At 40.6% G+C, this 14,941-nt stretch overlaps 1 protein-coding gene across 1 annotated transcript in view; it reads right to left on the reverse strand.

Moving 5' to 3' along the window:
- LOC136051476 (ankyrin repeat domain-containing protein 26-like) overlaps nt 1-14,594 on the reverse strand; it is a 35,774-nt gene extending 21,180 nt beyond the window's left edge. Inside the window, exons 1-6 of the mRNA XM_065740915.1 lie at nt 14,392-14,594; nt 12,802-12,938; nt 3,501-3,586; nt 1,086-1,849; nt 571-580; nt 177-411 (exon numbers count right to left, since the gene is read on the reverse strand). Coding sequence (XP_065596987.1) covers nt 177-411; nt 571-580; nt 1,086-1,849; nt 3,501-3,586; nt 12,802-12,938; nt 14,392-14,594 — 1,435 coding nt within the window. The remainder of the gene's footprint in view (nt 1-176; nt 412-570; nt 581-1,085; nt 1,850-3,500; nt 3,587-12,801; nt 12,939-14,391) is intronic.
- Between the last annotated feature and the right edge of the window lie 347 nt (nt 14,595-14,941).

Consider the following 14,941-nt stretch of genomic DNA (forward strand, 5'->3'; position numbering starts at 1 on the left):
CGTCCAATGTGCACTCAGTTCTTAGAAAAACATATTTTTAAAAGCTTGAGAATCATGGGACAACTCGGCATAGCTTTCACTGAGGAAAGTGCTTCAAACACAAGACCAGAAAAACCCTGAAGCTAGAACCCCTAAATATTACAAATAAAAATTACAGGTTATTTTATTAGTTTACCTTTTTAGTGGCATTTCTGTTAATTTTAATCTCTCTTCAGATGAAGAATTCTCTGTGTGCATTTCTTCTTCTATCGTTCTTTCACTCTCAGTTTTTTCTTCATTCTTCCTTAGAGCAAACTTTTCTTTCACTGGTTGACTGGTAATATCGCCTGCTGGTGTACTGAATTTATCAAGATCTTGTTTCTCCATTGTTTGCTTTTTGAAATGTTTCTGCTTCCCTTCTTCCTTCTCAACCTACGAAGAGAAAGTTAAGCTTCATGTATTTTTTTGTTCCTAAAGGCGATAAAAACTGTATGTAAGACCAAAGAATCTAAGGCTGACTTCTGAAATAATGAAAAATAAAACAAAAAACAAAAAATTGCTCCACAAAATGTATGAAGTCATTGAAAATACTCTGATTTCACTCATGATTTAAAGTATCACAAAAAAACACAGCCCTTAGGACAGAAACAATAAGTCATGACTGATGGATAAGGAATTAGATGGACTACACACCATTACTTGTAGAAACACAAAATAAAGAGCGGATGAATGACGGAGCACTTCCTTAATGACGAGGAAAAAGAAACCCCAAACTCACAAGCAGAAAGTTTCACAGCAATCAGGAGTTTTAGTGAAAGGCAATGAAGGCACACCATGCACAAATCACAGCAAACGAAGAGATTAGTCAAGACCCTGTTCAGAAGCTATTTTCATTCCTTGACTGAGAATCAAAATTGGTGTACTTGTATGCATTTCTTTTTACAGCAGTGAGGTGATCACTACTTACACTGGAACTGACTGCCACCTATTGTTAAACAGAAACACTACATTTTGTTTTCCCCACAACGTAATTAGAAGGTTTTGAGAAAAGTACCACTCTAGTCTCTAGTTTTTTATTTCCATTCCTCCCATTTCCTTGATTTCACTAAGGCAGTCTCTGGAAATCCTTGTCAAATTTCCTCTCTCTTATCAAACCAAGTGTACTTTCATCATTTGTGGAAATCCGTCTTATTTTAGGAGGAATATTAGAAATGCCATCCAAAATATTTGTTTCTAGACAATGTCTCAGGGAATATTCAGGACTTACCTCTACATTCCTACTAATCCCATTCTCATTCTCTTCCATTTCCTCTCCTTTTGCTAGAGGTACTTCTGTATTATCTGTGCACTTAGCACAGTCTTCTTCATCTGCACTCCAGATATTGTCCATGTTTGCATTTAAATTACTGTGATCAGGAAGGACGGCACAATTTGAAATGACAATTTCCAATTTGGGTTCTTCTAGGTCTGCGTTAAGTTTCGTAACTCCAAATTCACCTTTACTTTCTAACTTATTACTTGATTCTGTCTCCCAAGATGAAACACAAAAATTCTCCAGTTCATCCTTGAAGTCATCTTCTGCCACTTCTGCCGCAAGGGACGTAGTTTTTTCAGATTCATCAATTTCACCAAACAGCTGCTTCAGCTTTGCTGTAACCTTTTTAAAAATTGCTTTCAATTCCATTTTCTCATTTTCAAGCCACATTCTTTCATATCTTCCTTCCCACGATTTTAGATTTAACTGCTTGTCAGCACTGTGGGATTCCTTGTTTTTTGCTAGGGCTTCCTGAGGAGAAATTTCTGCTCTGTCTGTCTGCTTTACATGTGCTGTCCTTTCTACCAAGTTAGTAGTTTCTAAAATACATTTAACCTTAAATAAGCAGATAGAGACAGACAAATTACCAAGAAAAAGGAAATTACGGTTAAGCCAAGTGATGATGTTGCAGACTTATCCGATCATGCCACAAAAATAAAAAAACTACCTTATTTATTTATTTATTTATTTTAAGAAGGAAATAGAAGGATGTAGTTTAGAAACAATGGTTTTTCTTCCTTTAGATTTCTCTGATCACGAGCATTGCTTTTACCAGTTATAGAGAGAAGGCAGGCTAAAAGGACTTTATGTTTTAGTACACTACTTAAGAAAAAAAAACAACAACAACAAAAAAACCCGACCAAACAGAAACCAACAAAACTATCAACAACAATGTAGAACACAACTGCCTCAAATTCCCCATCCTCCATCACTTTCTACTATCTGGCACTCTACAACACCCTGCGAGCTGTGTTAACACAGTGTGAGTGATTAACAAGCTTTTTACTACCAACCACAAGGAGAACTGGCTACATTACAATCATTTGTGCTCCCCGGAGTCAGAATTATTAAATTCCATTCCAAGCTTCCAAGAAAAATATTTACTAGGAAAACCTGTTGGTTCCTGCCCTCAGCCCAAAAATCAAAAAGCAAAACATCTACCAAAGCTGTACCACGCCTCAAACCCACCAACTGCATCCTCTCTGCAGTCTCCTCGTAGCTCTGACTTCACACTCTATTCCTCAATGGTGCTGACTGCTCATATCACATGTCACAGTCCCTGCAACATGCTCCTTGGTTTGTGTTCCCTTCAGAATTAGGCCTGCAGCCTTGGTGTCCCAGGAGGCCAAGACCATTGATCTTCTCACACTGGTTATACAGGCCCTTTTCTCTCTCCACATCTTAATTCTGCAAAAATCTTTCACAATGGAGAGGAGAATCTCAGTCGGCCAACGCTTGTACCAGCCATTCTGCTCCCAGGCTTCACTCTTTTTGCACGTCTACTACCTTCTTTCAGTACTTAAGTTCTGTTCTCTACCTCTTGAAATTCACATCCCTCTTCCACGGTGCCTGGGCATGTGGTTGAAAATACTTGCTCCACTGTCCCTTGAGGTATTACAGAAGACTCTAGACACTCACTGGAGATCCCTACCCAGTCCTGTCCTGTATGCCCAATGCAAACGAAATGCCTGCTTTATATTCCTCCATAATGGCCTCCAAAAATTATTTTCAAACACTTTTTAACTTGATCACACAAGGCTACCTTTTGCAGAAGCAGAGAAAGCATTGACAGATCATCATATTTCAGGTTTTTGCTTGATCTTTCTCTTACAAAGAGGAAAATATGGCATATTTTATCAAAGAAACAATCAGACAATAGAAAAATCTTGCTCCCAATTGAATACATATTTTGGATAGGAAAAAAAAACCACAACTGCACTGTTTCTCAGCACTGCACACAAAGAAAAACACTGCAGTGTTTAAGCAAACCGGCTGGAAACATATCAGGACGATGTCAAGTATCCATCGCAGCAGCAAGCATTTTACACCACTCTAAGAAGATAGTATCTAACTTCAGATGATAAAATCCTCACGTACAAGACTCTCTTTTCAGAACTATTTACTGAGAGGTAAGCTTTCTTTTACCTAAATGCATAACACAGTTCACTAATTCAGACTATAACTCATAATATCTGTTTTCACATACCTGCTCCCCACAGCTTTCAATGGCTTCCATGACAATCTCTTCTTCAGATGATGATGGCGCATGAAAGACAGAATTGGAGCACTCATCTACAGTGAAGAAATCACATTTTTGTAATGAACATGACTTATTACAACTTACTACAACAACAAAAAAACATCAAGATTTGATTTTAGTTCACTTGGTGGTCAAGTAACACAGATGCACCATAGAAAGATCACCATAATCACCTCTTCCCCCTTTCCATACTGATTTCAAACTTAACTTAGCTGAATCATATGAAGCAGACTTTCAAGACAATTGAAAAGCTGATTTAGAGCTCCCAGAAGCTTGCAAAGATCTGGTTCCAGCCTACTAAGCTAAAATTGGATTAGCCTTTTCAGTTATGTCGCTGTACCCATGTTATAAGCTGGACTGCCAAATCATTTTTAAAAAGAGACAAGTTTTATTCCGATAACAAAACTTTCCTGCTCTCTCATGCTCAATCAGGATGGTCATGAGGTAAATGCCACAAGCTGCAGGCAGAAACCCTTAGCAACAAAACCTGAATTTATCCTCAAGTTTAACTCAACCAGACACCACTCTTACCACGTTGAGCAGCAAATTAAAGCAAAAAAAATACATACATGTCCAGACAACACACACAACACACGCGAGAACTTCCAGGCCAGCAAGAGCAGTGTTAACTGGTGTTAATTAACAAGAGCCCAGCATTTCTTCACTGCTAAAGCACACACCCAGAACACAACAGGGCTCCTATGGAAAACACTAGAAAAAGTTCACTTGTCTATAAACACAGACAAATCCAATCTATGAGAAAGTTACCATTGTTGTGCTCCCCTGAAATATTCAGCAAGCACGCTCCATGTTCAGCTGCAGCTGGGAGCAACACACCAGGTGATACTTTTCTCAGGCTTTCGGAATCCGACTGTACAATGTAAAACACATGCATGAGAATTGGTACAAACTTGTTTTTTCTGTAATGTAATTTAATCTTCAATCTTTAATTTAACCTTTGTATCAAAGGTTTTTATATCTCTAATAAAAGGGAAAAAACATCCTCACGTCTCATCTGAACTATTCTCTCATGTTGATCAAGCTTGGCAAACCAGACAGCCACAAAAGAAATTAACATGGGAAATCAAGATGTTGATAATAAACAAGGAGCTTATGCTCGAGGGGCTTGTACCCCACAGTGGTGAGAGAATGCACCAATCACTCCATTGCAAAAAGAAAACAAGTGTGATTTGTGTTGATTAAAGGCTATTAAAGGCTAACAAGGCAAAGCTAACAGAGATTAAGGCTACCTTGAAAATCTTAGTCTTGTATTTTTAAGAAAGGGGTAGGGGATGAGTTTGTTTTTCCTCACAAAAAAGCAAAAACAACAACAAGAAAAGAACAACCAAGAGGAGGGCTAGCTACAGACCCTGCTCACTTTTGTCTTGTTACTTATCTCAGACAGAACGGATAAAAACAGCCAACACACTCGGTATTTGTTGAACACTTTTGAAAAATGGATTAAGTGTATCTACAAAAGATAGAAGTTCTATACAGAAAAATCTAAATGTCTGTGCTGCTCACTCGGGAGACAACCATTTAATTCCAACTGCATCGGCAGAATAGAGCTGGACAGTGAGAAAAACAATCCTCACACAAGCTCCCCTGAGCAGCTAACAAGTTTTTATGTGCAGTAAACCATGCTGTATCAACATCATGCTAGAAAACCAACTCCAAAGCCAGTAGCTAGGAGGCCCACGTAAGCAGTTTGACCTAACTTTGTCCCACCACCAACTGAACACACAATCTACCGTGTAAGAACTTCAAAGACCCCCAGTTACAGACATAGAGCAGCAACAACACGAGGTAAACAAGCCTCATCAGGGGCAGGGCTCAATTCAAAGGGAATCACCTTATTTATTTATTTATTTTAAGAAGGAAATAGAAGGATGTAGTTTAGAAACAATGGTTTTTCTTCCTTTAGATTTCTCTGATCACGAGCATTGCTTTTACCAGTTATAGAGAGAAGGCAGGCTAAAAGGACTTTATGTTTTAGTACACTACTTAAGAAAACAAAACAACAACAACAAAAAAACCCGACCAAACAGAAACCAACAAAACTATCAACAACAATGTAGAACACAACTGCCTTAAATTCCCCATCCTCCATCACTTTCTACTATCTGGCACTCTACAACACCCTGCGAGCTGTGTTAACACAGTGTGAGTGATTAACAAGCTTTTTACTACCCACCACAAGGAGAACTGGCTACATTACAATCATTTGTGCTCCCCGGAGTCAGAATTATTAAATTCCATTCCAAGCTTCCAAGAAAAATATTTACTAGGAAAGCCTGTTGGTTCCTGCCCTCAGCCCAAAAATCAAAAAGCAAAACATCTACCAAAGCTGTACCACGCCTCAAACCCACCAACTGCATCCTCTCTGCAGTCTCCTCGTAGCTCTGACTTCACACTCTATTCCTCAATGGTGCTGACTGCTCATATCACGTGTCACAGTCCCTGCAACATGCTCCTTGGTTTGTGTTCCCTTCAGAATTAGGCCTGCAGCCTTGGTGTCCCAAGAGGCCAAGACCATTGATCTTCTCACACTGGTTATACAGGCCCTTTTCTCTCTCCACATCTTAACTCTGCAAAAATCTTTCACAATGGAGAGGAGCATCTCAGTCAGCCAACGCTTGTACCAGCCATTCTGCTCCCAGGCTCCACTCTTTTTCCACGTCTACTACCTTCTTTCAGTACTTAAGTTCTGTTAATAAGAACATTAATAAGAACAGTAGGAGTGAGCAGATGTAGTTTATATAAAGTGTAAAATCAAAGTATTCAAAAACAAAGAAAATAATGCACACTGCCAAGTTTGGCTTCTGTGGCTTCTACAAATGAAAATACATTTTAAAAGAATTATTTGATCTATTTTTATTAGCTTGTTTGTTTTTAAACAAATCTTTTACCTACATCAAATCTTGAACAGTAAATAAAGGGCTGACTCCTTTTGAAAGTACTTATATGCTTTCTAGATCCTTCAATTTTAATTACACAAACATTCTTCATGTATACAAGTCAGTGACTATTTTACTTCAAAACTATCTGTAGATGCATAACAATCCCAAGAAAAATGTTTTTTTTTTTTAAAAAACTATCAGTCAGTGACAGATCTGTAAATTTCAAAACAACGCTTGAAATATGCATCACTTCAATTTAAATCAATGTAAGCAAATGGAATGATGTTTAAAGTACACATGCTTCCATCTCCAGCATTGCAGAGTGTGTTGAACTACCAAATCCTAATCATTGCAGAATCCCAGTGCAACTGACTACATACTCCAGACATCACTGAAAAAAACGTCAATCCTTCAGAACATCAATAAGAACAGTAGGAGTGAGCAGATGTAGCTTATAAAAAGAGTAAAATCAAAGTATCCAAAACCAAAGAAAATAATGCAGCGTGAGATTATGTACAAGCATGGAATGTCATCCCACAGAGAAAGGAAAAAAGAAAAAAATCCTTATTTGAGCAGCTCAAGCATTAAGCACTCAAGGAACCTAGTGAGAAAGAAAAGAGAACCAGGTGATGAACAGTTTGACTAGATTTTGATAAATAAATATTCTTTTTGATTATCAGTTAGCATTCTACCATGTAAACTAGGGGAAACCATAGCAAAGTTTGAAAGAGAACAAAATAGGTTATTAACTTACAACCCCTAAAGTCTGCAAATCTGACTCAATGAACAGCTACAAAAATCTGTTTTTTTATCTTGGTATCTACTGCGTTTTTGCCCCAGACCATAAATCTACTGCATGTTCTGCCAAAGGTACATCTCTTTTTGGAAAAACTCAGAGCTGAAGAAAGGTTGACAGATCAGAGACTCCTTTTAAGGAGAAAAAATTGAATTGTCTGGAAAAGCAGTTTACTGCAATCTAATAGAGAACTGCCTTAAAATAACTTACTTGACATAGCCATTTTCCTACAAAGGCACTGTACCTTGGAGGTAAAATTCAGTTCTTCTTCGTCAGTAGTATGCCAACTGTCACTATCGTCCTCTTTTTCAGAACTTCTTAGAAAACAAAGCAAAATAAATACTGGTTCTCTCAAATCATTTCTCAAGTAAGTGTTTGGTATTTTTAGAAGTCTCACCTTATTGAACCTCCTCCGGAAATGCCATCTATTGCTGTTCAAATATAAATGGAAAAGTGGAAATTAGATTTTGCATAGTAAAAATTAATCAGTACCAACACTGAACACGGAAAAACGGTTCATAATAGTATGGAAGCTGGAGTGGCCAATTCAATAAAAACACCACGAAGGAAAGCATCTACAAAACAGTGCTTTTTCAAACTATATTGTAAAAATAAAATGATAAAAACAGATGAGAGATATTTGCATTTTATTTGCTGCTCTTCCAAGCTATGGATTATTCTGAAAAACGTAAAGAAAATCAAAAAGCATACTTGAGAGCTAAAGGCTGTCCTTAGATAGAAGAATCACCAGCAGTTCTCCACAGTGAATCATCGAAGGATATACAAGAGACAAAAGGAGCATTACCCGGGCATGCTATACTACACTGCAAGTTTTCATCAGTCCAGTGGAGGTAGTAATTCACACCTAAGATCATACGGTAAGTCGCATCAGAAGGGATCTCCAGAAGTCTATCAGCCAACTACTTAAAGCCAGCTCAGCTTTCAGGTCAGGAAAAGTTGGTTAGGGCTTTATTCAGTGTAGTCTTGAGCACCTCCAAGAAGAGAAACGGTCCAACCTCTCTCTTTTGCCATCCTTATCATGGCAACACTTTTCATTTCCAGTTAGAAACTTTCTTGCTTCCATTTCCACGTGGCTCTTGCACTTCCACCTCCTGCCAGGTATCACAGGGAAGCACCTGGCTGTGTCTTTTGATCCGCATTAGAAGCCACTGTTAGGACCTTTCAAAGCTCCCTCTTCTTCAGGCTGAGTAAGCCCATTTTCTCAGCCCCCTCTCACGGGGCAAATACTCCTTCACAAAAATGATGGCTCCCTAGACAATTAGCTCACTGCTGAACCATTAACCTCTCTTGTAGCAGGAACTCAGAACTACAACCAAGGATCAAGGCACAGTCTAGTGAGTGCCAAATAGGGGCAGACAATCACGTTTCTCGTCTCCTGGCTTTCCTGCTCTTAAAACAGCCCAGGCTGCAGCTCTTAGCTGCCACAGCACCCTGCTGGCTCATGCTCAGCTCGCCCTCTGCCAGGTCTCTGTCCTTTCTGCCACCCTGTCACACAGTCCCACCATGTTTTGTAGGAAGGGATTGTTCCTCACCATGAGGGTCTTGGTATTTGCCTTTGATGGATTTCTTACAGTGTCTGCCAAATCCACTTCACCAATTGGCCAAAGTCCCTCTGAATGCCAGCTCTGTGCTGAAGCATATCCAACCATCTCCCTAATATCAGATCATTTGCAAACTTTATGAAAGTGCCTTTAAGTAGATATATCCTTCGGGTCATTGATGTACTGATGAAAACTGCACGGTAGGAAAACAACTTTTGTCCTCTTAACAACCAAGACAAAATAGAAGGACTTTGATTCCCAGCAAACAAGGAAAAACAAACGTATCTGACCTCCACATAGAAGTCAGCATTCCCAAAGTTCTTGAACTAATTGTTAACGATCATTAACAAAATGAAGGGCAAATGAGAGTACAAATTCTGTATTTCCTAAACACAGAGATTAGCTGAGAATATTCCCTGATCTGAACACAGCTTTCTGAAGATGCAATACAGTATACACATTCAGTGAAATCTCATGTAGAGAGATTCACCAAGAGGCTGAAACTTCCAATGTTAATGTTCTAACGTTAAATGGATTAAATGCTTACAGTCTGATTTTTGATGTTTTCCTCTACAGACAAACACAGAACATTCTTAAACGCTAACAGAATACTGCAGTACATATAACTAACTAACTCAGTACTAAGACTCTATCTGCTAACTTTACACACACAACAGAAAATTGCTGCTGTGTAGAACAGTTAAACACTGGACAGGTGACTTCAGTTACAACTTCATTAAGTATCGCTAGAATTAATCAAAACAGCTCATTAACTTATCTGAACTTTTGCTTTCAACATATAATACATAGAACCAATGATCAAAACCAGGTCGCACTATCCTTTTCAAGGCAGGACAAGAATTTCACGAGATAGCTTTCAGCTAGACCAAAGTCACAGCCATGATGCATTGACACAGAAATGAGATCTAGTCCCTAGGGATTGCCTGTTTCCACTTTATTTGAATCCCGTCCCCATTTCTGAGCAACAGAAGAACAGACTACCAAGCAAACAAACATACAACCCAAAAAACAAAACGCTATCACAAGCGACAAAAGCAAACGCTGAATTCAGTAATAATGAACTCATGCAAAACATGCAAACAAATAAATCTGCCCCAAATTCACTCTAACTTATAGATCTTAAACCACCAAGATATGGATCTGCAAGATAATAAACCTATGATGTGTTAGTGCATCACAAGACATGTTTCATATTTAAAATACTGCTGTGCATAATACCTTTCCTTCATTCTCCTTTTCTTGATGTCTGCTTAGGAGATGGTTGCATTCCTATATCCACTAAGGGAAAGGCATGGAAAGCACAGACGAAACAATGACATCAGAATAAATTTAAAATCTTAGAAGACTGGAAAACACAAAAAGCACACAGACAAAGCTACAGCACTGGGAGAAAGCACTGTGACTATGATGTGCATTTGTGTGCATATATACATCCGTGTTTCAAAAGAGAAGTAATGGAACCGTATCCCTTCATCAAATTCTTTCACAACAAAGCTGTCACTTTTCTCTGGAGCAGAAGGTCGTCCTGTTTATATTGATTTTATCACAATACATGCAATAATGTGGAAAAACAGCTATTATCAGAAACATACATTTATGAAACAGATAAAAAGGATCACAGAATGGGCTTGGGTTGAAAAGATCTCAAGATGGTTTCTCATCCTTTCTGTTTTCCTCTGTTTCCTCAACGGGGGAATATAGGAAAAGTTTTATCTGACCTCAGGAGATATAAATCACACAGGAGTGCTGATGTACTTTTCTAAGAGCTTTACAATGCCGAGACTAATTCTCTAACAACTTGGGGAAACAGTGAAGGAACGGCACACTAGTACGTGCTACAGTGGCTAAAAACAGTCACTGAAGACATAACTCAAAATAAGAACTGCACCATTATTATTTTTCTTAAAAATAAACTCCTACTTAAAATCCAAGAGGTCGGTCATTCAATACGTTAGTTCTGGAAATCAATTTGCCTGTGATTAATAAAAAGGTTCATGTTCTGATATTCAAATAATCATGAGCGAACTTCTTAAAGATGCTGACCTGTTCAACATTCTTCACAGTCGTCTAACTAGAAAGTACAAATGTAGCAGAAAGAATAAGGTCAACGTTTTAAATGGCAGAAAAATAACAGAGAAAAGCAAAATAAAAGAAAATAATTCCAAAGTGGGCATTTCTCTGGTCTCTGCCTTGGAATCCCAGCTTCTCCTCTAACGAACACTTTGAGGACTGTTACTGTGGCATATTAAAAGGAATCGCATGATGCAGAGTGTGGATGCAAGCCAGAGACTGCAAAATTAATTCCAATATTGTTCCTACTATGCTACTGAAGTTTCCCTCTGTGCCCTCCAGTTCACCTGCTGGGTCACCTCTAAGAGTCTGTTGGAAAAGACCGTTAAGATTTAAACTGAGTTCCAACCCCCCTGCTTTAGGCACAGGCACCTCCCTCTAGACCAGGCTGCTCCATCCAGCCTGGCCTTGAATGCCTCTGGGGCATTCAAGGTTCAAGGCATCCACAGCCTCACTGGGCAACCTGGACCAGCGTCTCACCACCCTCACAGTAAACAATTCCATCCTAATATTTAGTCTACCTTCTACTCAGAATAAGAATCCTTCATATTGTAAAGTGATCCAGGCCTGTCAGCCCTTACTGTGGAGAAAAAGAAACTATCTACATGCACAGAAGGTAGCAACTGAGTGGGTTTGGGATGAAAACAGGATTTTGATGATTAAACCAACTGTATCAAGCCCCACCGAAGAGCAAGCAAACAAATCTGCAAAACCAACCTACGAGAAACTTTTCCAACCAATGTCGATTTCAAAGCAACTGCTCCTAAGTCACTTGGGTCTAAAATCTATTATATCTGTGAAGAGTCTGGGAAGAAAAAATATGCCGTGTATTCTTTGTTTATACTTCCCAACGCCTTACAATAATAATAATAAATGATGAGCAAGTGTAATAGATAATGAATTGTGTTTGACATAATTCTGACACAAAGCCCTTAAAAATAAGGAATAAATAAAATCTCCTATGTTAGGGGGGCCTGAAATGTAAATGGCAAGGTAAACATTTCCTTTATACTAAAACAGTGGTTTTCTAAGATTCCTTTGGGGCAATATGAGCATATAAACGCTGCCTGGATTTTAAAGGAGTTCCCTTCCTTTAATTACAAAGCAACGAGCCAAGGCTACAGTATTTCTGGATCACAAAGTCCTGTGGTCTTCCTTAAATAAAACCGATTGGAGCTGAAGAAAAGCATCACTTTTATCATAAACCAAACCATGTCCAAAAAGATGCAGTATACACAAACACTGTACCATTGTTGCTGATGAAGTTGCCTGTCCAAGACAATTTTTGTTAATGTCTCCACAGCACAAAAACAACTGTAATTGAAGGTGAGAAGTTATGTGACTTTCTACAAGGAGCTTAGTACGGGTGAGACTATCACAATTAAAACAAAGTGACAGAAATCCTGTGGAACTCAACAAAACATGCATCTTCTTGCAAGTCATCTGCTGCTTCACTGCTACAAAAGATAAAACAATTCAGGACAAAACTACAGCTGTTGCAATCTGATCTTCTGAGCAAGGATCTGAAAGAGCATCTCTAAGAAAAACTGCACACCTGAATAAACAAGGTCACTCTAACCTAGTTTGTTCCCCGTCTTCCCTTCTCCTCCTTGCCAAAAGGAAAACTCAAATAATGGAGCAACTTGATGGGTGCTGAAGGTGACAACTGTATGAGTGGATAGATGTAATGAACACAAATCACAACTGTCCTCACAATCTGTTGAGATGCATTTCAAAGTAGCCGCAAGCAAGCACATTCATAAAACTTCTTGCAACAGTCGAACTGATGCTTCCACCAAAATCAATACTAAGCGCCGTAAACTAAAAAGATACAAACCAACCTAAGGAAGAAACCATCATGATTTTCTCATTAGCTCTACCACAGTTAAAAATCCTACCTCGGTCCATAGCAGGTGCACCCAAGGTAAAGCCAGTAGCACTAGACTTGTCAGGAGTCATAGGTACTGCGATGTCTTGGCTATCACGTGCAGAAGCTTCCCCTGTGTTCTCCCCGTCTGCCAGTTGTTTACTAAGACTATAGAAAGAGAGGAAATGCATTTGAGAAAAATAATCCCATACCTGCACACAACACTTAATGGAATAGTAAGAGCCTCCTACTATCCACTCTAGACACATCCATAGCCAAAATGTTTGATATATTCAGTCAGGGTAACACAGTCTACTTATTGCCTGACTGTAACATGCTAAAGTAAAAATATAGGAATAATATTCATGCACTAGCTTGGTTATTACTGCAACCAGTTTGGTGCAAAAGTGTTCTACATCTGACAACGTCTGGCAGAGCAGATGGCAGAACACTGGTATCCTGACTAAAACAAATAATACCTGACCTTCCTGGTGCTTACAGCTATGATATAAATGGGATATCACAGAGGAAGTCCCCTTCTGAGAGGGAAAGCTGTGTTTCCAATATGCATGAGAAAATTAAACTTCTTTTCTTCAGGTTAAAGACAGAAAGAAAGGGGCTTTTTCAAACTGCTAAGGGTCTGACGACAACTACTCAGTGTGCTTGTATCCAAAGCTGCAGTCATCCAAACAGTACCTGCAGGAGTTTCACCGAATCACAGAACTGTAGGGGCTGGAAGAGACCTCTTTGAGTCCAACCCCCTGCCAAAGCAGCTCCCTAGCCTAGGTTGCACACGTGGGTGTCCAGGTGGGTTTTGAACGTCTCCAGAGAAGGAGACTTCACCGCCTCTCTGTGCAGCCTGTGCCAGTGCTCCGGCACTGCACTGCGAAGAATATCCCACACACATTTGCGCAGAACTTCCTATGCTTCAGTTTGTGGCCATTACCCCTATTCCTATCACCACACACTGCAGAGAAGAGTACAGCCTCATCCGTTTGCCTCCCATTCCTTAGATACTTATAGACATGGCTCAGATCCCCCCTGAAGCTTCTTTTATGAAGGCTGAACAGATGCATTTTCCCCCCTAAAAACACAGGGCAAGGCAGCACAAACAGAAGGCACAGTTCCTCCTGCATGGGACACCTGCTCCAGCAGAGCAGCAGATGAGCTAGAAAGCAGTCAGCATCTTTCTCCCTCCAAGGTCACGTAAAATCCTGCAACTCGTCAAGAATTTATAGGGAGTGTTTTTCTTTTTCACACAATCATTAAAGGTTGGAAAAGGCCTCCAAGATATCCAGTCCACCTGTCCACCTATCACCAACGCTGCGCATTAAACCGTGTCCCTTAGTATCACTCCTACACATTTCTTAGGGACGGTGACTTCACCGCCCCCCTGGTCAGCACGTGCCAGTGCACAACCGCTCTTCTGAACAAAAAGTTGACTTCAGCATCCAACCTGAACCTCCCCTGGCACAATCTGAGGCCGTTCCCTCCCGCCCTAGCAGATCCCATCACGGGCAGGCTGATGAGCCTCCTCCACAAGATCAGTTCCTCCAAGGCAGATCACCCAAAAGCTCCTTGCTACAGCCGCGCCCGTCCCATCCCGTCCCGCCACCCTCACCGCTGCTCCTTGTCACGTCCATCGATGCTGCACTTCTTCAGCGCCTGCCGCACCTGGACCAGCACTCCTGCAGCGGCCGCTCGGTGCAGCTTGCTCAGCTTCTTCGGCCGGAGCTCGTACGCACCGGCGGGGCACGGAGAAGCGGCGCTGCAGGACGGCGGCGGCTCCCGTTTCTTCTTTCCGAATGTGAATATCTTCTTCATGTCGTCTCAGGAGGCTACCGGGACGAGGAGCCCAGAGCACAACGCGAAACCCTGCTGCACGAACAGCAACCCGCAGCCAAATGAGCGGTTGGGCGTCCGGGCGACCGTTGATCCCCATGGCAACGCCGCGAGCACGAAAAAGAGGCGGGAAGCGGAGCTACGCGGTGCCAGTGGGCGCGCGCCCGCAGACAGCAGGAGAGTATGCGCATGCGCAGACTCAGTCGCGTCAGGAGCTGAGTGGACGTTTCCGTCCTGGTTTTGCTGCTTGGTGCTGCTGAAGCATCGGCAGGGCTCATTCTTGGTCTCCCTGTGGGTGTTATTTAATAGGGGCCTCAGAGCACGAGTTT

Source organism: Cyrtonyx montezumae, unplaced genomic scaffold (genome assembly GCF_038088225.1).
Source record: "Cyrtonyx montezumae isolate F1298 unplaced genomic scaffold, pur_monq_1.0 scaffold_3, whole genome shotgun sequence".
NCBI classification, from domain to species: Eukaryota; Metazoa; Chordata; class Aves; order Galliformes; family Odontophoridae; genus Cyrtonyx; species Cyrtonyx montezumae.